Genomic DNA, 22,704 nt, shown 5'->3' with positions numbered 1-22,704 from the left:
TCCATGCAGGCAGGGTGCAGGCAGGCTGCCCACAATTGCAGAGCAGTCCTTGGGTAAAGCTCAGCCATGTGTTGGCATGCGTAGTGATGGTGCAGCCCTGCCTCCTGCATCTCCCCATGCACTCCTGCATGTTTAGAACATCCCCATGAATCTGGCCAGCCCAGTGCCAACCTTCTCTCTCCAGGGCCAGATCCTGACCCTATACCCCCATTGGCACAGGGGTGGCTGCTGCCCCGCATCACCAACCTGCCCAACAGCCGTACCCAGAGGTGACAATAAGCAACAGCCATCCATCACCCCTGCTGGAGTGTGCTTCCCCAAAGCCCCAGATTGGTGCTCTCCCCTCTGTTAGGGTGCAGGGTGAGCTGATGTCCCCTTCCAGAGCTGGTGTCCCCATGGGCTGTGCCTGATGGCACAGGCAGAACCCGAAAGCAGAGCACCCAAAATATCGCCTGGGGGAGAAAAGCTGAGATTTCCCCGCCCCAGCCATGTAATTATAGATCTGCAGTAACAGCAAAAAAAAGAGAAAACTCCCAACCATGGCCCAAAACGTGGTTCCTATGGAGATGGGTGAGAAGGGAGCAGAGGGGTGGCATGAGGACAAAGGACAACAGGTCCCAGTCCCGCCAAAAACCCGGCACAGCCACGCATCCCCCTCTGCAACCCCATTTTTTGGGGGGGGAGGGGGAAAAATTTCCCTTTTTCCTCTTCCTTCCATGCTAGGAGAGCTTTTCTCATGTGTCCCTTCTGGGCAGCACCAGGTGGGGAAAGGCTGTGTTCCCATGACACGTCTGATCCCACGAGGTGCTGCGTTTAAGTCAATATTTTCCCATTGGGTCCGACTGCTACTAAGTCAACAAACAGCACGTGGCAGCAAGCTTACCTGATCTTCCACCCCCCCCCCAAGGGAGCACGTGTGCCCCCATCCCATCTGCTTTTGGGATGCTGCTGCCAGGAAACCTCATTTTTCCTTATATTGGTGATGCATTTTTCTTTTATCTTTCTGCCTCCAAAGTGTCGCTTCTCCCTGCAGGCTCTGCTCTGCAAAAGGGTTTTGCTACGGGATGCACGGGCAAAAATAAAAACCCAGTGCACGGGTTTGAAGCTCTCCGGCACCAGGGATTCCCCAGCCCCATAGAGAACTGCTGGAAGGAGCCCAGGACAAACAGTTACAGAACAGCACGTTGCAGCCACCCGCCAGCACACGCAGCCCAGCAGGCACCAAGGGCAATGAGAAAATGGGGGATCCTTGGGGCAGGGTTGGGTTCTACCACGCTGGGAGCAGCCGGATGGATTTGGGCACTGTGTTTTCCTTGGGATTTTGGAGCTCTGCGCTCCGTGCACGCCAAATAAATTTGGGAAAAAAATGCAAAGCATGAAAGTAAATCCTTGGTGGTGCTGGGAATGGTGGAGCAGGAGTCCTCACCTCCCATGGACGCTGCAGGGATTGCAGTTTGGGCTCAAACAGCGCTTGGACAGCAGTGCTGGGTGAATGAAAGGCAGCTCCTAATGCAACGGGATGAGGCAGGGCTGAGAAAGGAGGGACGTGTCCCTGGGGAAGAGCGCTGTGAAAACACCAGACCCCTTCATTACTTCCCAGAGACGGACAGAAGGACGGACGGACGCCGTGACGCAGATGACCATTTTGGAAGAGCAAAAGCCCCCACGGAGGAATGACAACGGAATGGAGCAGAGGAGCAACCGAGGGGGGAGAAACCAAGACAAAATAAATGGAAGATGAGGGTGATTTCTTCCCCGTAGGTCCCAAGTTACATCCAGCCCTCAGCGCTGTGCCCTACAACGAAAGCAACGTGGTTCCCCCTCACCCCTCCCTCCCCCCTGGCCACGGTCGGTGCCATCTGAAATAAAACATCCCAGCGCTGCCCTCTAATAAATCAAAGGGAAATAAAACGCTGCTTTCAGTTCTTTGCAGCTCAAAGAGTCTCGGAGGCAGGAGGGAGATTCAAAGATACGGCCGCAGCGTTGGCCTTAAAAGGCAAAATTCGCCCCTGCGGTGCCGGGTTCGAACAAGGTGAGCACCACTGGTCCCACGGCCTCAAGGCGATGCTGAGCCAAACTGGGCTCCCAGTTGCCAGCAACTGATGCTGGGCTGGGTTGTCTGGGGTAGAATCTGCTCCAAATGAGTCCCAGATTGGCCTGGATGCTCCTGGTTGGGAACTGCAACTTGGTGCTCCAACAGCACTTCTCACCCCATGATCATGAGGTCTCTTGCAGATAATTAGTCCCCAACAATTATTATGGACCAGACCCTCGCCCCATAGATGCATCACGGGGAGGTGAGCGCTCAGTCTGTACCATAAAACACAGCAAAACTCACCCCAACCAATTCCCAAAGGGCACAGCGCTGTGGTCCTGTCTCCCATCAGTGCCATGGCAATGCCATTAGCCTCTCCCCTCCATCTCCTCTTCCCTTCCAACCATCCCGGAGGCGTCAACCGAATCGGCACCAACATGATCCATAAATTATTTCGTGCAAACAACCACGCAGAAAGCAGGGCACGTCGCAGCTGTGAGCTGCTATTCCTGCAGCCTGGGGCTGGGAAAAGAACCCAACCTGCCGCCACCCGCACCCATCTGCGGGGTGGGACGTGACGCAGCACCCAGCACCCACCTGGCCATGGGTGCTGGGAACTCAGCAAGGAGGATTTCTGCTCTCGTTGGGAGAAGGAGGGGGGGGGGGAATTGGTGAGCGCAGAGCACGGAAAGAGGTGGATTGAGCAGAAAATGGGTGCTGATAACAGTAAGGCAGCCACCCTCGCCCAAGGGCATGGATCAAAGGCGGCGCTGCAGCTCCAACCCGATGCAGGAGCACGGATGGATTCATGGGATGGCTGCAGTTCAGCAAATCCTGTGTCCCTGGGTGGGGGTCCTGCTGCCCCCTATACCTGGGGAGCTATGGAAAGCCCTCCAACTCCATCACAATTCCCCCATACCTGCTGCCCCCCAACCTGGGGGGCTATGGAGAGCCCTCCAACTCCGGCACAACCCTTTGGATTTGCCACGAAGATGCTGGGGTAATGTTGGAACCGGATGATCTTTAAGGTCCCTCCCAACCCAAGCCATGATGTGTCCAAGAGGGGGAGTCCCTGTCCCTTATTGCAGCCCTGGAGTGTGCCATCGGGGTACATGTGACACTGTGGGACAACACAGGTCCCAGTGTGTTTTGCTCCAACAAAACCCAGTGGGAACCTAAAAGAAACTTCAAAGGGCATCCGAAGAGATGTCCAACAAAATCCAGTGGGAACCCAATGGGAGCTCTAACAAAACCCAGTAGGAACCCTAAGGCCGTGCCAACAAAACCCAGTGGGAATCCCTAGGAAACCCTCACAAAACCCGATGGGAACCCAGAGGGAAATCCAATAAAACCCAACAGGAATCCAAAGGACATTCCAGTAAAACCCAGTGGGAATCCAAAAGGAACTCCAATAAAACCGAATGGGAACCCAAAGGAAACTCCAAAGGGAGTCCAAAGGGAACTCCAACAAAACCCAATGGGAACCCAGAGAGAACTGCAATACAACCCAGTGGGAACCCAAAGGACAGCAAAAAAAAAACCAATGGGAACCCCAAGGAAATGGGAATCCAGAGGGAGCTCCAATAAAACCCAGTGCGAATCCAAAGGACACTCCAGCACCATCCAGCAGGAATCCAAAGGGAACTTCAACACAACCCAGTGGGAACCCAAAGGAAATTCCAACACAACCCAATGGAAACCCAAAGGAACCTTCAACAAGAACCCCAAGGACATTCCAACAAAACCCAGTGGGAACTGAAAGAACACTCCAACACAACCCAGTAGGAACCCAAGCATTCCGGGATGCTCAGGGAGGAAAATGGGGGGAAAAAAAAAGAAGAATTTTGTTATATTCATACACGCTCTTGGAAAAATATCCTCACTTTGCATCTCATCCTGGTCAGCAAGGGTTGTGCTGCCTGGGCACTTCCTTGGCTGCTGGAGGCTTTGCAAGAAATCGCACAGCCCATCCTCTCGCTGCAATAAATCGCCACCCAAATGGGGCTCAAGTATTTCTGGGCTTCGGCCCGGCGCCATTTGGGGATTTCAGCCCACGGGGACTCGTGCTGAGTTATTAAAAGCCCAATGGGTGTAGGAGGTGGCAGCGCTTGCAAGTATGGCATCACTTTTCTAGCAGCTTTGTGTGTCCCCTATCCACACTCCCAAGTGCAAAAATCCATACCTTGAAGCCCCTTATAAGCAGGGTTAAACTTTTATATTACAGCACGCACAATCACCTTTTCCCCCAGTTTTTCCCCTTATCTTTAAAAATGAACATTTCTGTATAAAGCTGTAATTCAGCTCCAGCCACCAGTGAGCCTCAAGTTGCAGAGTTTTAGGGGAAAAAGCTGTGCTCAGCACGTTCCCATGCAGAGCAACTGCAAGGCATTTTTTGGGTGGAAAGCACTGGTTTGCTCAATGGGGCAGAACGGCAGAAATACCAATGAAAAAGGCAGCTTAAGCCCTCTGCCAAGGCAAAAATGCAGCTTTTGACTCAGCACTTCAGGCACAAAATCACCCACTGCTGGCCGAGAGCACACTCGTTTATGTGGACCCTATAGAGCATTGCTGGGAGATGTGGCCTTTTGGTGCTGTTTGACCCAGAGATCACTTGGTTTCCACCCCAAAATCACCTGCTTGGGGAGCTGCTCCAAAAACCTGTCCACTCCAGGACCAACATCTCTCCAGGAAGGGCCAGACCCAACTGTTGGCCATCCCACAGCATTTCCCCATGTCAACGAGAAAACTTTGGTCCCAAAGAGAGACACGCAGTGGAGAGGGGACACAAAACATCCCGCATGTCATCGAATTTGGGGCACAGTGGGCACTTACCACCTGGGGCTTGCTCTTGGGGTCAGGCTGCCGTGGGCACCTGGCGGGCTCAGGGGCGGTGGGTGTCACAGGCGAGGAGCGGGACCCATCCCCAGGGCTGGGGGACGTGTCACTGGAGTTGAGGGCCAGCATGTAACGCTTGGTGACATCCTCCAGTGACGGCGGCTGTAGGGCAGGGAAGGATTTGACGGGGGGACGGGCGGCCTCCAGAGCGGGGTGCTGGGCATGGTGGCCAGCGTGCGGCTCGGGGACCGTGATGGGGACGAAGGTGGCAGGCTCGCTGGTGTGCCGTACGTGCTTGGTGGCCGGGCGGGCTCTGGCCATGGTGGCAGGCACCACCTGGTTCTCCTGGTGGGACACGCGGCCGCTGCGCTTCTTGGAGCTCCGGCGGGCGCCGCGCGGTGACAGCACCTCGGCCAGCTTGGGGTCAAAGCCGTAGCCGTGTCCAACACCCTGGGGACAGGCAGGGACAGCTCTCTGCTCCGAAAGGATGGGCTCGCTGCTGGACGGGGGGATGCTGCCCTCCAGCTCGCTGATGGCCTCGCCGGGTCCCTCAAAGGCGCCCGCCGGCAGCTCTCCTCCGCGGCGGCTGGGATCGCTCAGAGATTTCTTCTTGATGGTTTTCCCGTTGCCCTTCTCATCGATGACTTTATCCATGGCGCCGGGCTGGCTGACGATGGTCTGGATGAGGCTGCTGTAATCTCGCAGCCCGTCGCTGCAGAGCGACAGGTCGCTGCCTGCGCTGCCCGCGTGCCCGGCCAACGCGATGGCCGAGGGCTGCGGGATGCCGCCCTTGGAGCTCAATGAACCCAACAGGTTGCTGTCAACGGAGAAATTCTTCACGTCCTCCGTCACCGGACAACGCCGGTGGGGCATGGGGTCACTCAGGGAGCGGTAGGGCTCACCGGGACCCTCCCCGACGCCACTCTCCACCCCATTGATGCCCACCGAGGGGAATTTCCGCCGGCGCCGCAAGCTGCTGGGTGTGCTCGGGGTCTCTGACGGTGCTTGGGCCTTGCAGGCCAGAGCATCCTCTGCAGCCGAAGCAGGGGGTGGAAGTGGCTCGATGGCACTGTTGTCATGCAGCTGCCAGGTCTCGCGTAGATCCCCCAAGACCACCCCAGTGGGCCCTGGCTCTGGCTCAGTGACAATACCCTCGTCCGTCACGCTTGACTCGTGACCCAGCAGCTCCTCCACGGACTTCCTGCAAGAGACATTCTCCTCCAGCTCCACCTTCTTCAAACACTGCGTGCCCACTGGCTGCCCCCGAAGGGCCACGTCCATCCCCGCCATCGCTGCCACCTCCTCAGTTCCATCCACACCTCCGCTGTCCTTCTGCTCGGCCGCCAAGCCATAGTCCTGCTGGGAGCCCATCCTGCTGATCTTCTCAAAGACCTGCCTGGCCTCCTGGATGTACTGATCCTGGATGACCACGGGCAGCGCGTCCTCATCATCCCCCATCCTCCCACCGTCGTGGCTGCCAGCAGAGGCCAGGAGGAGCTCGGAGGAGCTCTGCTTCATGGCGCTCTGCAGGAAGAGCCGCCTCGTCCCCGATTTGTCTGAGCAGGTGAAGGACTTGGCGCGGCGCAACGTGGCCGTCAGGTCCTTCAGCGTGGGCCGTTCGCCCGGCGCCCAGCGGCCGGAGGGCTGAGCGGAGCCGCGGGTCCGAAGGTTGGATGCGGGGACGTCGTAGGCTGCGGCCTCGCCGATCCTCACCCCTTTTTTCTTCACCTTCAGCTCCGACAGGTCCGACTTGAGGAAGCTGAGCAGCGTCAAAGTCTCGGTGGCGATGTCAGGGTTGGATAAAGACTTGCGGTGCTCAGCGCGGTCTCCCACCGGCTGTAGAGCATCGCTCCCCAAATCCGCCCTCACCTTGGCCATGCCCGAAGGCAGCTTGGGCCGGGCTCGGATTTGGGGTTGCCCCCACGCCAACCCATCGTTCGGCCCCAAAGCGGGCGATCGGCGTCCTCCGTGCAATGCCCAGCAGCCTGCTGGCTGCTCCTCTTCCTTCAGCGTCTCGCTGCTGGCGTAGCGGCTCCCGACGGGGCTGCCGAAGGGCAGGAGGTTCACCTTGGCCACGCGGGCAACCACGGGACCGGCGGGGGCCAGCGGCTGCCTGCCGCCCGCTTTGCCCGGCGCCTCTCCGTCCCTCTCGGCCAAACGTTGGGCGCTTCGCCCTTCTCCTTCCGCACCCCGACGCGGCTCCTCCAGGCTGCGGGACGAGGAGGAAGAAGAAGAGGAGGAAGGAGGAGGAGGAGGAGGGTGGGTCGAGCTATGCCAGGAATGCGGGCCGGGCCCCGGCGGAGCTCCGCGGGCAGCGCGCAGCGCGGGGTGCGGGACGCGGCTGCGGGGCGGAGGCGGAGGGGGCTGCGATGCCCGTCCGGAGCCGCTCCCGGCTCCGCATCCCGGGGAGCGCCGTCCGTTCTCTCCGAAGAGTTTGCGCATCGCCGGGACGCTGGGCCAGCGCGGCGGCTCCGCGCTCAGCGCCGGCCCCCGAGGCGGTAGAGGAGGAGGAAGAGGAGGAGGAGGAGGAGGCGGCGGCGGCGGCGGCGTCCCGGCATGGGCCGGGCCCGGTGCTGGCTCCGGCTCGGCGAAGCGAAGGGAAAGCTGACGAACCGATGGGGCCAGGCTGCGGAACGCCCGACCCGGCGATTCGGCGTTCGGCGGCGGCGAAACTTTCCTAGCCGGGAACGAGAAGGAGGAGGAGGAGGAAGGCGGGGAGGAGGCGGGCAGCATTCGGCCCTGCAATGCCCCCCGGCCGCTGCCCCCCTCCGCCATTGTGTGCCCCCCCCGGGGCCGCCTCCGCCCGCCCCCCGCTGCCCCCCGGCACCGCCCGGCCCCGCTCCTCCTCCGGGCCGCCGCCGGCCTTCATCCCTCCCGCTTTGTTTTCTCTCTCTCTCTCTCTCTCTTTTTTTTTTTCCAGCTTTTTTTCCTCCCTCCCTCCCTCTTTTTTTTTTTTCCTTTTTCCCTCACCCCCTTCTTTTTTATTTGTTGCATTCAAATAAACTTTCCCCGAGAGGCGTGGTTTCCTCCTGCAGAGGGGGATGGTTGCAGGGCTGCGGATTGTCCTTTTTTTTTCCCCTTCTCTTTTTTTTTTTGGCAACGGCAGAAGGAGAGCAGGCCGAGCGATCACCCCCCGCATCTCTCCTCCCTCCCCATCCCTTCCTCCCTCTCCATCTCTCTCAACTTTTTTTTTGTTCTTTCTGCGAGGAAAACCCCATCAGGAGGTTAAAAGTCGGGGCTGAAGGCAGAGACCCTTTTCCTCCCCTCCCCCTTCCACTCCTCCCCCCCCCCCCCCCGCCCGAATTCCTCCTGCATTGCCCCATCCCCGACTTTCCACGAGCCCTGGCAGCGCTCTGCTCTGCTTAACGATGTTCTCGTGGCTTTTCAAGCCTCCAAAACGCTGCCAGCGCTCCGTGCTTGCAGGCACTGATCTCCATCTCCCAAGGGTTTATCGCGGAGGAAACGAAAATGAATGGGATAACCTCGATTTGCTCTGCTGTGGCACCACGGAAAGGACTCTGCTCTCTCTGTCGCAGGGGCACGGAAGCTTTCCAAGTGCCCCCAGTAGAGCCCTGAGCCCCGGGGTGGGGGTTCTGTCCCAATTCTCCCTTTCTTCCTGCCCCTCTGCCCCCGGGGCTGGGTGTCTCCACGCTGTCCCCTGGCATTTGGGATGTGGTTTAGGGAAGAGCTTTGTGTTTCTTCTGCTTTCGGTGCAGCAAGAGCTGCTCCTTGGGCTGCAAGTGAAGGAGACACGTCTCCAAGTGTTCCCCTTCCATCCCATCCCCCCAGGAGTTGCTGTGCCCATCACCTCGGCCTCTGGGCCTGGTGGCATTATAGGGTGACACCGCCACCACCACCGCATCCACACCGTGGATCTGAGAAGGAGCCATCAGACCCCAAGGCTGGGCAGACCAGAAGCCCATCAGCTGAGCTCCCGAGCACGCACACAGGATTGGCACTTCCACCTCCCAGACCTCTTTGTGGTGTATGGAGTGACCCTGCCCCAAACCTGCAGCGTCCCCACAGAGTCCCCAAATCACAGAGACCCCAAATCTCTCTCCTAGGCACTGAGCAGAGGTTACTGTCTGCTTGCACACCCCACAAAGGTATCCTGGGGGCATCTGAGCTCCTGGGGAAATACAGAATCTGCCCAGTTTTGCCTTTTTTGGACTTTCCTTGGCATCCTTTTGCCCAACTTTCCGTAGTCAGCCCTACATCCACTTGGCACAGGGTCTCGGGGTGCATCCTGCATCCCTCCACTCCCCTGCGCACACATTCCCCCAAACCCCAAAATCTGACGTCCTCTCCAAAACCCAAAAGATTTTGTGCACTCTCCGAAATCCGGAGATTTTTTTTTTTAATTTTTTTCTTTTTTTAATTTATTTTCGCCCTTTCCAAACCTGAAGACGTTGCGCCCTCTCCTGGGTCCGCGTGGTGTGGCCGAACGTGAGCGCAACGCCCTCCTCTGCTTCGTCTGGGGGAAACCTGGGGACAGCTGCGTCCCCTCCAACCACCCGTATTAATGCATCACGCGGCCTTGCGGGGATGGGAGACCCCAAAAACGCATTGGAAGAGATTTCATTGGCTACAAGCAAGGGGAACCCAAAGACCACCTCAAGTCCATCAAAGTCCACCCCAAATCCACCCCAAATCCGCCTCAAATCCAACCCAAGTCCACCTCAAGGCCACCCAAAGTCCACCTCAAGGCCACCTCAAGTCCACTCCAAAGCCACCTCAAGTCCCCCCCAAGGCCTCCCAAAGTCACCCAAGTCCACCCCAAATCCACCCCTGTCTCCTCCACTGCCTCCTGCATCCCAACCAAACACACCCTGTCCCAACTCTTAGCTCTTGCTTTGGCACAGAGCTCAAGATGCAGTGCATTGGGATTAACTGGGGAGCCTGGCTGCGTGGCTTTGCACAAGCATCCAGTCTGGAGGGCTGCTAATTGCTGAGATTGAAAGCAAATGGCTTCGATTGACTTAGATGTGACTGCTGCACACCAACACCTGTGAGGTACGCAGCACCCACAGATCGACACACATACAGGCACACACGTAACGTGGTGTGGATATTCGAGGTGTATTTTGAGTGGAGCGTATCTGAGCAGTGCTACGACCTTCCTCTGCTTGGCTGATGTATATATGGGTACATATGGCACCTGTACATTGTTGGGTACACACAGGAAAAAGGAGGGCGGGTTTATTCTATACGTCATCCTGGATGTTAAAGACATCAAAGCAGTGAGAGGTACATCCACAGTGCCCAGCGTCCTGGTGGCGATGGCTCAGCCTCCTCTGGATGATGTCCCGTGCAAACCACAGTGCTTTGATTCACTGGCTCAGCACTGTCACCCTGCAGAACGCACATCAGATGTGGGGTTCTGGGAGACAGGGGTGGCAGAGGATGCTGAGAGTCCAAGGACAGTGATGCTGGCATGTGCCTATCAGCCCGTGGCCATCGCCTGGGTGGGAATTGTGGCATTGGTGTCCCAGTTCCCTTCAGTCCCCCTTCCCAGTTCCTAGTGGTGCTCTCTTGCACCACTGGGCCCACATCTCTTGTTGGTCCAGTCCCATTTTGGGTTATGCCAGAGTTACCACTGAAATGTCCGTGACGTTGAACTTTTCCTCTCCTGGAGACATGGAAGTTCTATTGGTATTTGGGACCCCTGAACTGCTCCACAGTTTCACTGGGGAAAAACACAGAGCCACATTTCCCAGCCCCCAAAAAATCCTTCCCAGGGATGGTACAGGCCCATAAGATGAGGAGAAGCTTTGAACACTGGTCCCACCGGTAACATTTTCTGTGTTGGTGCCTCAGCCTCCACCAAAACTTGGCACGAAGCAGCTAAAACCAGGATGGCATTGTGTAATTGGTGAGAGCCAACAGACACCACGTGGGCTCTGTGCTGGGATGCTCTCCACACTGCTGTGGGCTGGAGACGGGATGGAAGTCAGTCTGGAGATGGTAGAATGATGGGATGGCTTGGGTTGGAAGAGACCTCTAAGATCATCTATTTCCAACCCATGAGGGCCCAGAGCCCCATCCAGCCTGGTCTCGAACAGCTCCAGGGATTGGGCACCCACAGCTCTCTGGGCGCATCCCCATCTCCTCACCATGCAGCTTCAACCCAAATTGCTCCATGCCCAGCCCCCGGTGGGGCCTCGTCCACCTAGGAGCCATAGGTGATGCAGTGGTCGTGCCGCCACTTGGAGCTCATCTTGTCCAGGAGATAGCGGGTGCTCTCACGAAACTTGCGTTGGGTGAAGTAGAAGAGGATGGGGTCGAGGACGCTGTTCATGCTGGCGAAGGGCCGCGTGCACTTGTAGGCAATGGCAAAAGCCTGCAGGGTCGGGCAGGGCAAGGTGGGTGAGGAGCGGACGATCAGGTAGATGGTCTTGGTGAGGTGGAAGGGGAAGAAGCTGATGGAGAAGACGATGACGACGATGATGATCATGCGCACGGCCTTGTCCTTCTTCTTGTGCACCGCCAAGCCGATCAGCTCATCTTTCTGGCACAGGATGCGGGCCATGCTGCAGTAGCAGGCCAGGATGGCTGCAAAGGGCAGCAGGAAACCGGTGATGGTCAACGTGATGCCATAGGGGAAGTAGGATGAGGAGCGGTCCGGAGGGCTCAGGTCGTAGCAGACAGTGCGATTCCTCTGCGTGCCGGTGGAGGCGAAGACGAAGGTGGGCAGGCACTGGGCGATGACGATGAACCACACCGCAGCACACACCAGCCACGTCAGCTTCTTTCCTTTCTTCTTGTGCCACGAGGCCAAGGGGTGGCAGATCCCCATGTAGCGCTGGACGCTGATGCAGGTGAGGAAGAGGATGCTGCCATGCAGGTTGGTGTAGAACTGGAAGCGGACGAATTTGCAGGTGAAGTCCCCGAAGGGCCAGTAATCCTTCTGGGTGTAGTTGTAGATGAGGAGAGGGAGGGAGCAGACGTAGAGCAGGTCGGCTGTGGCCAGGTTCAGCATGTAGATGGTGGTGCGGGTCAACGCCTTGCGGGCCAGCCAGATCTGCCCAATGACAACGGCGTTGAGTGGCAGCCCCAGTAGGAACACCACTGAGTAGACCAGGGGCAGCAGGACCTGCTTGAATTCCTCGTGGAAGGTGCACGAGTTCCTCCCAGCTGTGAAGTTGGCCATGCTGATGGTCCCCTCTTCACTGGGTGAAGTGCCTGTGAACGACAAATGGGGCAGTCAGTGGCTTGGCCATGTATGATGCACTCAGGATGAACCTGGACTGGCATGTGCAGCCCCATAGCCTCATCTGCCACCATCCCAAGGCAACACAGATCATAGAATCACAGAATCACAGAATCACTGAGGTTGGAAAAGACCTCTAGGATTCCCAAGCCCAACCCTAGCCCATCTCCACTGCTCCCACTGACCACAACCTTAATGCCACACCCCCACTGTCCTGAACATCCCCAGGGATCACAGAATCACAGAATGGTTTCGGTTGGAAGGGACCTCAAGGATCTCAAAGCTCCAATGCAGGGCCACCAACCTCCCCATTTCACAGCAGCCCAGGCTGCCCAGGGCCCCATCCAACCTGGCCTCCAACACCTCCAGGGATGGACGGGGCATCACAGCCTCTCTGGGCAGCTGTTCCAGCCCCTCACCACTCTCTCTCTAAACAACTTCCCCCTGACATCCAACCTCCAGCTGCCCTCCCTCAACTCCAAACCATTTCCCCTTGTCCTGCTGCCATCTCCCCTTGCACAGAGCTGACTCCCCTCCTGTCTGCAGGCTCCCTTGAGGCACTGCAGGCTGCACTGAGGTCACCCCGCAGCTTCTCTTCTCCATGCTCAACAAGCCCAGCTCCCTCAGCCTGTCTTTGTAGGGAGGTGCTGCAGCCCTCTGCTCATCTTTGTGGCTCCTCTGGACCCTCTCCAACAGCTCCCTGTCTTTCTTGTCCTGGGGGCTCCAGCCCTGGACGCAGTGCTGCAGATGGGGCCTCAGGAGGGCAGAGCAGAGGGGGACAATCACCTCCCTGTCCCTGCTGGCCACCCCTCTGCTGATGGAGCCCAGGATCCCGTTTGTTTTCTGAGCTGCAAGAACACACTGCTGGTTCATGTTAAGCTTTTCATCCATCACTCCCTGGGCAACTGTACCACTGCATCACCACTCCTTGACAGAATAAGTTTTCCCCAGCATCCAAGCTGACCCTCCTCTGGCACAACTGGAGGCTGTTCCCTCTTGTTCTATCGAATGATGGAATTTGGGGTCTGTTGGGTGGATGGGTGATGGCCCTTGGGGCACTGCAGTGGCCTTCATCACCACCCTGCGGTGCTGGCACTTTGCTGGGCAGGAAGAGCTGACGCAGAGGAAATTGCAGCATGGCCATTAGCAATGCAGTGAGCTCAGCCCACGTCCCTGCTCCTCTGCAGGGGGTGCCAAAGTCCCATGGCAGAGTCACCCGGTTGGGAAGCAGCAAGCAGTGCCTCCTGCAGCGGGACACAGAGGTGTTTTGTGGGCGCTTTCATCCAGCAACTGAGAGTGATGGCCAATTGGTGGTGGAAGGTTTTGTTTGGAACCCATCCCTCTGAGCTCTGGGCACTGGGGAGAGGCTTTCTGTAGGGGAATCACAGAATCACAGAATGGCTTGGGTTGGAAGGGAGCTCAAGGATCACGAAGCTCCAACCCCCCACCAATGCAGGGCCACCAACCTCCCCATCTCACAGCAGCCCAGGCTGCCCAGGGCCCCATCCAACCTGGCCTTGAACACCTCCAGGGATGAACGGGGCATCACAGCCTCTCTGGGCAGCTGTTCCAGCCCCTCACCACTCTCTGAGTAAAGAACAATGGGGATGGGGAAAAAAAGGGGAAGGGAAGATGTGCCCAGGACAGAAGGTGCAACCGCAGCTGGCTCTGCTGGGGGAGAGGGTTGCAACCCGACAAGTGAAAGGAGGAAATAAAGCACAACAAAAGGCAGCAACCATCCCCCTGCCCAACCCTGGCCACATCACTTTGCCTAGGTGTCACCTGGCACCTCTGATCCCCCTACACCCCACGGTGCCCCATGGCACCCACTGCCCAGCCCCAGCCACCTCCAACAGCCACTCCAGAGATGAAACACGCTGAATCCCCCTTGCCCTCACCCCTGCCCCAAGCCTCAGTGTAGAGTTGGGGTAGAGTGTGGAGCATAGGGCCGGGGTACCCACGCCTGTGCCCTCCCCAGGGATCCCCAGTCGGGCCTCACCCAGGGGATCACCACCATGGGAAATGGCCTGCAAAAGGAAGGGGGTGGGCTTGGGGAGCCCAGAGCACCTCCTACCTGCTGAGTTGCTCAGGGTGCTGGAGGTACTGGGCCCTGGACTCGCTCCAGGTCCTGGGTGCATCTGTAGCATCACTTCCCCTTCCACTCTGACGTGGCAGCCAAGCACCAAATGCGGAACAGGAACCAAGTGGCAGCGTGGGCACAGCACTGCATGCCAGGGTGGGCACAGCGTCCCCCAGACCCCAAAAAGCAAAATACAGGCACCAAGTGATATCTGAGAATGTGCCACCAGGATCAGCCCAGAAAGGGATCTGGGAACGTGACAGCAGTGACACCACGACTCAAGCACCCATGGGTGCCCCGGGCCACCTGCAAGGCTGCTAAAAGAAATAGTTAGAGCACTGAATATGTGCATATTTCTCCATCCTAATGCAATTACTGCATTGTTTCACCTCCCTTCCAGAGCAGGGAGCTTTGTCCAAGCTTGGCATGAGGACACTGCTGCAGCTGAGCATGTTTCGTGTTCTAAATTTGCCTCGTGCAGACGAATCAGATAGAAGAATCAGATGTTCCCTCTTACTGCTTTCAAGCAACTCGTTGCTTTTGCAAAAATAGGCCACAGATCCAAGTGAAACCCATTGGCACAGCGCTGATCCATGCTCCAGGCTGATGGCACAGACCAGTGGGCCAAGGAGTCAATAGGAAAATGGGTCAACAGGTCAGTGGGACAATGGGACAATGGGTCAGTGGCCTGATGGGGTGATGGGACAATGGGATAAAGGGTCAATGGGTCCATGGGACAACGGGACAATTGGACAATGGGTCAATGGGTCAATGGCCTGATGGGGTGATGGACCAATGGAATAAAGGGCCAATAGATCAATGGGCCAATGGATCAAAGGATCAATGGACTGATGGGGTGGTGGGACAATGGGATAACGGGTCCATGGGACAATGGGATAACGGGTCCATGGGACAACGGGACAATTGGACAATGGGTCAATGGGTCAATGGCCTGATGGGGTGATGGACCAATGGAATAATGGGCCAATAGGTCAATGGGCCAATGGATCAAAGGATCAATGGACTGATGGGGTGGTGGGACAATGGTCAGTGGGTCAGTGGGAGGATGGAACATTGGTTTGGGGTTTGTTTTTCCTGTGTTGACCCATGGAAATGGCTGTTAGATCTCCAGGAAGAATTCCCAAGAAAAAAATGTCCCTTGTAGGGTGCAGGGCTACATGCTCAAGGTTATGAGCATGGCCGGTGGTGGAACACTCCTGTCCTTAAAAAAAGCAGCCAAAAAATTGGTCACAAGGACATCAGTGGTCCTTGATGTCACAGTGATGGGCACAGGGTAAAACCCATGGGGAAATTAGGGCTCCAAGTGGGGAAAGGGCTGCCCTACGTTGAGCTGTGCAGGGTGCCGTGGGATTTATCACTGCATGGGAGGAGATAAGGGAAAGATAGGAAGGAGAAGTTGGAGGCTGTTGGGATGGTTTCTGGTTCTGCACCACGGTGGAAGTGAAATCTGCAGCTCAGCAGATCTGCAGCCCTCCACGGGTAAGATGGGGAAACCTCCATTTATCAAAGCCTGGAGACGAGGGGCATCGAGGAGGGTGATAAGGGATATGGGCATCACTCTATGGGCATCTCCTGTACGGTTTTGTGCCCCAGCAATAAAACAAACCCAGTCCATGGGCTCACGGGCACGAAGTTCCTCCCATGCACGAAATGCGCTCGCACGAAACCCAGCAAACCTGCACTGCGGGGGCAGGGATTAAGCAAAGCAGGTTGGAGAGATGTGAGAAGGGGAAAACACGTAGCTCGGGGCTGCCTGCCTGCTCTGCAAAACAACCCGTCCTCACGTCACCTTTTGGGACGCCACGGAGGTGCTTTCCTCCATGCAGCGGGATGGGGGCAAAGGGGATAAGGGCACTCCTGCACTGAGCTGCCAGGGCTCAGCTGGCAGCCTCCAGCCACGGAGGGGTTTGTGCAAACCCTGTGTTATTTACTCACAGACTCACGTATGCACCAGAGACCCACAATCCCACATCTGGACCCATCTGTTCACCCATGTGCATAAACATTCACAGACAAGCATATGTATACAAGCAGATCTATACCTCCTTGCATGTATGCACCCCTTTGCACATGGATATACCTCTCTACAAATCCAAACAAACACAGACGTGGCTCTGTAAGCACACGGACCCACATGCATGCAATGTATATACGTTACTCTCTACTTATAGATGAAAATGCATCTCCAAACACACGCAAACCTCTGTGCCTATCTCTGCAAACACATCTCCATGCACAACTGTATGGATCTCTGTGCCTATACACTGGAATCTATCTCTGTGCACACCTATACTGGTCTACACCTTTCCTGAGCAGGGCACCTCTATGCATAGACACCCAGAAATTTAAGCTCCTGGACACACATCTGTGTGCGCACACCCCTCTGTTCACGTATACCTACATCCCTGCATGTATGTAAATACATATACGTGTTGCCCTCACTGTCACCAATGTCCCCACACAGCCAGATCCCATTAGGAAAACACCTCCAGCTCCCAGCTTAGGGTGTAGGGCACAGCTGGGGAGCCCCGACTCGCTCCCTATAGGCGACAGATGTGATGGGCAGCTCTGGGCTGTGCCACCTCATGGACGTGGGACCCCCACCAAGTCCCCCGAGGAGCCTTGAGCCCACTCCTTAACCTCAACTCCCTCACTTGGGCTGCCCAGGATTCCAACCCACCATAGGCACTGCCCCAATGGGGCTGGGTGTTTGCTCAATGTCACCCCACGGCTCGATCCGCACCCCGATCCCATCCCGCCCCGTTCAGCCCCATCCTACCCGGGTCGGTGTGACACAGTCTGCTTGGATCCTACCCCGGTTTAGACCGGATCCGATCCTGTTGTTCAACCCGACCCCTCCCAGTTCTGCCTGCCTCATCCCGGCCTCACCTTGCCCGGCTCGGTTCGGCTCGGTTCGGTTCCACGCTTACCGGAGCGGGGATGCGCCGGGAACGAAGCAGCGATCGCAATGTGGGGCCGCCCCTCCGCTCTCCGCCCGCCCCGATCCGCCCTGGGGGCCGCCCCCCTCCGCCCCGCCCGGCCCGGGCACCTGTGGGGTGGGGAGGGGGTGGAGAGTGGGGAGGGGGCACAGCTGGATGGGGAGCGCACGGCTGGGTGGGGAGGCAAGGAATGGGGTGGCACATAGGGAATAGAATGGAACAGCTGGATGGGGAGGGCACAGCTGGATGAGGACACGGGGAAGGGGGTGGTGCATTTGGATTAGGATGGCACAGCTGGATGGGGAGGGCACAGCTGGAGGGGGACACGTCTGGATGGGGGTGCGGTACGATAGGGGATGCATCTGGGTGGCACGTAGTGGGATTGGGGTGGCAACGATGGAGGGGGCACAGCTGGACCGGGATGGCACAACTGATTGGGATGGCGCAGCTGGATGGGTGTGAGGAGGGGGTGGGATGGCACAGCTGGGTTCTCTGGGATGGTTGGAGGAGGGTAGAGTGGGATCGGGAGGGCACAGCTGGATTGGGAGGGCAAAATTGGAGGGGGCACAGCTGGGTGGCAGCACAGAAGGATGGAGAGAGTAGGACTGGGGGGCACAGCTGGATTAGGATGGCAGAGCTGCAGGGGACACAGCTGGGGGGGGCATAACTGAGGGGGATCATCTGGGTAGGGAAACAGCTGGATGAAAGTCATAGTTGGGTGGGGTAGAGCTGGATAAGGAAGAACATCTGGGTGGGGGCACAGCTGGGCAAGAGCACATCTGGATGTGGGTGGCACAGCTGGATGGAGATGTCACAGCAGATGGCATTGGCCCAGCTGGGAAGGGTTTTTAGAACTGGAGAGGGGGCAAATCTGGAGCTGGGGCACAGCTGGATGGCGTTTCACAGCTGGATGGAGAGGCACAGCTGGATGGAGTGGCACAGCTGGAGAAGGGGTCATCATTCCCACCTTGCAAATACCTGGATTGAACGGGGCATTGGGATGCTGCCAATTCCCCCCCCCCTCCACTCCCCAAACCAGGGTTTTCTGGATGGGGAAGAGGATGGGGAAGTTTCTGCCTCTGCTCACAGCTGGATTGCACCAGCCAACATCTGGATTGCTCCAGCTGCAGCAGGGCAGAGGGGTCGGTGCCTTCGCTACTCATTAACCAACCCATAGAGCTGCTGCACTTCCTGAGCAGGGCCATTAAAATGCAATAAGGAAAGGAGCCCAGGGGACGGCGTAGGTATGAAAGAACCGATCCAGAAAGAGCCTGAGGATACAGATCTTGCTTGGGATGCTAGGCTCAGCCCTTCCTTTCCATGGGATCTTGCGCTCGCTCTGCTTGGCCCTCTGAAATTATTGTGTTTTTCTCCTTCTTATGGGGTCCTGTTTTAATGGGGGGAAGGGACGATGGAGCACAACGCTGGGTGCTCCCCAGCATCGCCTCGTTGTGATGAATGGTTTGGGGTGTGGGCTTGGCTGTGGGGTAGGGGATGGGGAGACAGGGCGAGGTGCCTGCATCCCACTGGCGCCTGTATGGGCACGGACAAGGCAGGCTCTCATCGATCCTGGCACTGCAGCGCTGCAGGGAGATCACTTCTGGCAGGGGAAACGGTGGAGATGCGCAGCCACATCCGGGCTGGAGCCATCACCCCGGTCCTGGGGCTGCCCAGGCAGGTGGGGATGGGGTGGGGAGATGGCTCAGTGCCCCGGTGAAACTCCCAGCTGCTGCGGGGAGCAGGAAATTGGGGGGAGAAAAAGTGTCTGCCTGCGGAGCGGAGCAGCAAACACGCCTTGTGCAAACACGCCTGGCAGCATTCTGCAGAAAAGCAGGGCTTCCCCCTCGTGCCGCCGCGGGGAGATGGGGGAGATGAGGATGAGAAGGGACACAACTCACCTCTGTGATGAGCTGCTGGTGGCAGCACGTGTCCCACCTCTGGCTACGGAGCTGAATGTGAGCTGGGGAAGCGCTGCTGTCACCGCCTGGCCGGTGTCCTTGCAGGTGCCCAAGGTGAGCCTGGCGGCGGGGACACCGTAAATAGGGTGAGGAGAGACAAACAGTGAGAAGCAGCTGCTCCTGGCTGCTCACCAACCTCACCCCTCTGCCCCATCCAACCCGGCCCTGTGGCACCTGGGATAAAAGAGAGACAAAAAAATCTGCTGTTTTCAGAACTGAATGCTGGTTTTTTCGCCCTGATTTCAGCTGCTCGGTCAGGTGAGCTATTGGCAGAGCACGCGCCTGCAAGGATTCTAATTCTTCTCGCAAAACCAGAGGGTTCCTGGCTAATTTGGAAGAGAGTCAACAAGTTATGCAAAGCTTCTGGCTGCGTTTTGGGTCACGAGAAGAAATTTCCTCCTGGAGATGTCATTTTGTGACTACCAGCACATGGGCAGACGGGACGGATTTGGAGAGCACTGCACGTCCCCTTGGCAAAGGGGCAACGCTCTTCCTCCACCCCTCACCCCCCCCCCCCACATTTTGGGGCTGTAAGGAGAGAAACGGGAGTGTGAGCACTCTCTTTTCATGCAGGCAGAAGGGAGGGGAAGCTCTCTGGGAGGAGAAATTGGGGAAAGCAAACAGCTGCGCTGTTGGGCTCATCTTTGCTTGTTGCTAACCAATTGAATTAATCTTTGGCACAAAGGCCTGGTGCAGTGGCTGGGCTTGGCCTCACGAGACCTTCTGGCTGCCTGGTTCCTGCCCTCCATCTGCGTGCTGCCAGTAATTGCATTTACAATGCTTGCAGGCAAGCTGCGTCGCTGCCAGCTGCTTTTCTTGCCTGGCTTTGGGTGCTTATGCATCCAGGAGAGCTGCTGTGGGCAGGAGAAGTCTCCTTGGGTTGCCTCTCCTTGGGTGTCCCCTCCACGCTGTGTCCTCCCCACAGCAGCTGGCTGTGCCCTCATCCAGCTGTGCACCCATCCAGATAGCAGCCCCATCCCACTGTTTTGCAGTTAAGCTGCCCCCATCCAGCTGTGCCCCATCCAGCTGTGACCCTATCAAACCGTGCCCTCATTCAGCTGCGCACCCATCCAGTTGTGAACCGTCCAGCTGTGTCACAAACTGCCTGCACCCAGCTGTACCCCACCAATCAGTGCCCCATCCAGCTGTGCCCCCACCCAGCTGTGTCGGAAACCATCTGTCTTCTCCTCCATCCAACTGTTCCCCCATTCTTTTGTGTCCGAATCCAGCTGTGCTGGCATCCAGCTGTCCCCATCCACCCATGCCCCCATCCGGCTGTGTGCATCCAGCTGTGCCCTCATCCTTGTGTCCCACTCCATCTGTGCCCCCATCCAGCTGTGCCCCCACCCAGCTGCCCTCCCATCCAGATGCATTGCCTTCCAGCTGTTTTCCCATCTTCCTGTGCCTGAATCCAACTCTGCCCTCATCCTTTTGTGTCCGAATCCAGCTGTGCTGCCGTCCAGCTGTCCCCATCCACCCATGCCCCCATCCGGCTGTGTGCATCCAGCTGTGCCCTCATCCCTGTGTCCCACTCCACCTGTGCCTCCATCCGGCTCTGCCACCCCATCCAGCTGCTCCCCCTTTGGTTCCCCCCCCCCGCTCACCCAACTGCAGACAACTTGCGTGAGAAATCTAATTCCTAGAAGCTGTTTCAAGTGGAAATGACGCCAATTCCTTGTGTCCTTCTCCTGACACCGCCAGCCTGCCAGGTGGCAGACCTGCTCCTGCTTGCTAATGAAGTTTGATTTCTTCTTTCTCTCTGTTTTAACCATTTTCCAGCAATTTTCCCTTGCAGACACACAGACACCTGCTACCACAGCGAGAGCAGCCTGCAGTTGGGCAGCGTGGAGTCCCAGATGCCATTTTTTTTGCAGAGAAGGTGGCTTGGTGGAGATGGTCTCACCCCTTGAATCATAGAATCGTAGAACCAGAGGGTGTTTGGAGACAGAAGGGCCCCTAAAGGCCATCTGGTCCCACTCCTTGCAAAGCACAGAGACCCACAGCTCCATCAGTGCTCACTGCCCCATCCCCTGGCCTCTCTTGAACCCCACTCTGACAGTGTCCCATTGCTGAACCAACCCTCGCTGTGGTCGGACTGCTGCCCAGGACCAAGCAGAAGAAAACCTTCCCACAGCGCTCAGCCAAACCTCCAACCCCACTGCCAGATGTGTCCTGTTTTTGGGGCTCCGGTCCCCTTTCCTCACTGGACAGATGGGCTCCTGCTGCAGCCTTCAGCACCCGTTCAGCCAGGAAATCACGCCTTTGCTGGGAATTCAGACAAAAAAAACCCCTTGGTTTGACTCCAAGTGGGACCTGACCTACAAGTACGTGACACCACTATGCCTCAGCATTTCTCAAGAAGTGTGCTTCAGCCCTTTTTCCTCTCCAGCCTGTCTTCCTCCAGCCCTGCGGATATCAATGGGGGAGGAGGAAGGGAGAGCTGAGCATGAGGGTGATTAATGACTGCATCTCTGCTGGCTTCCTTTCCTTGAGCAAGCACACCAGGACATGCCTTGGAGACACAGGGTCACTTCCTCTCCTCTCTTCCATTTGTCCAGAAGTCCTAAAGGAGCTGATCGGGCATCGGTGCCTCTGGTTTTCACACTTGGGGGTGGAGATGTTATCAACACGTGGATGTGTGAACCTCTGCAGCCAACAAACCCCAGCACCCAGGGTACGTGGGGTCCTTTGGTGGAGTTTTCCATGGTTGGAATTCATTTTGGAGCCACCTGGGTTCTGGTGTCCCCAAAGGGAGGGGGCAGGAGGTCAAAGCACACACGACCTGCAGGTCCTGCTGCTATTTCCCATCCGGGAAGGATTTAAAATAACTTCCCCTCTGCTTGTGGCTGTTTCCTCGATGGCTTGTTTGCTTTGGCCATTAGGCCACAGGCAGGTCTCCAGCTGGAGAGTTCTCTTCAGGCAACGATTCCATGCGGGGTCAAAGGTTGGAAGCGTTGATGGAGGTGGGAAGCCACCATGCAGAAGAAGCACTGTTCCTCTCTGTGCACGTTTCTGGGGAACAACGAGCTATTTTAAGGTTGGGAACAGGTAATTTCATTTATGGCCCACCGCAATGGGTTCTGTGACCACGGCCCATCACCATCAACCAGACATGTTCCAGCTGGAGGAACACCTTGTGGTCACCCAGTGTCTGGGTCTACTGGGCTTAGCGTAGGGGCAGGCAGATGGGCTGAGCTCGTTTCCCAAGCCATGGCCTAATCAGTGTTCACCAATCCCATCTCTGACAATGAGAAAGGGGCAGGAGCCCCTGACTCCCATGGTCAACCCATGCAGCTAAGATGCCCAAATTCCAGAGGAATATTCACAACAGAAAGGTTTAAAACGCAACAGGCCGAGAGCAATGAATTTACACAGTAAAAAATTTAATACTCTGTGTTTCTCTTTGCCAGGGCGTTTGGCAAGGACTCCTCTCTCCTGCATCCCTGACAGACAGGACCACCCAGCTCCCAGTAGATGGCTCAGTGATGCTCCTGGCCCTGCATCCCTCCCTGGGATCCCAAAGCAGGGCCATTCCCCACATCCCCACAGAAGCTGCACTCCACTTTTAACGCTCAAAATAGTGACCGTGGATGTTGCATGCGATGAGTTCACCACGGACTCAGAAC

General features: G+C 57.2%; 2 protein-coding genes across 3 annotated transcripts in view; both read right to left on the bottom strand.

Moving 5' to 3' along the window:
- The window catches only part of ARHGEF17 (Rho guanine nucleotide exchange factor 17), a 32,909-nt gene extending 25,264 nt beyond the window's left edge, over positions 1 to 7,645 (bottom strand). The window contains exon 1 of the mRNA XM_052699270.1: positions 4,868 to 7,645. Coding sequence (XP_052555230.1) covers positions 4,868 to 7,645 — 2,778 coding nt within the window. The remainder of the gene's footprint in view (positions 1 to 4,867) is intronic.
- A 2,280-nt stretch (positions 7,646 to 9,925) lies between these two features.
- P2RY6 (pyrimidinergic receptor P2Y6) lies at positions 9,926 to 17,195 on the bottom strand. 2 transcript variants are annotated; one of them, XM_052699365.1, is made up of 2 exons: positions 17,112 to 17,195; positions 9,926 to 12,052 (listed from the first exon to the last, which is right to left on the bottom strand). In XM_052699365.1, the coding sequence occupies exon 2, from the start codon at positions 12,018 to 12,020 to the stop codon at positions 11,040 to 11,042; it is 981 nt and encodes a 326-aa protein (XP_052555325.1). In that variant the 5' UTR covers positions 12,021 to 12,052; positions 17,112 to 17,195; the 3' UTR covers positions 9,926 to 11,039. The 2 variants fall into 2 exon arrangements, with proteins under 2 accessions (XP_052555325.1, XP_052555324.1); XM_052699364.1 differs by having other exon boundaries at positions 17,071 to 17,179.
- Between the last annotated feature and the right edge of the window lie 5,509 nt (positions 17,196 to 22,704).

This window comes from Tympanuchus pallidicinctus, unplaced genomic scaffold, assembly GCF_026119805.1.
Source record: "Tympanuchus pallidicinctus isolate F22 unplaced genomic scaffold, pur_lepc_1.0 scaffold36, whole genome shotgun sequence".
Taxonomy (NCBI): Eukaryota; Metazoa; Chordata; class Aves; order Galliformes; family Phasianidae; genus Tympanuchus; species Tympanuchus pallidicinctus.
Note: the sequence above shows the minus strand (reverse complement) of the source record. Positions and strands in the feature narration are given on the sequence as shown.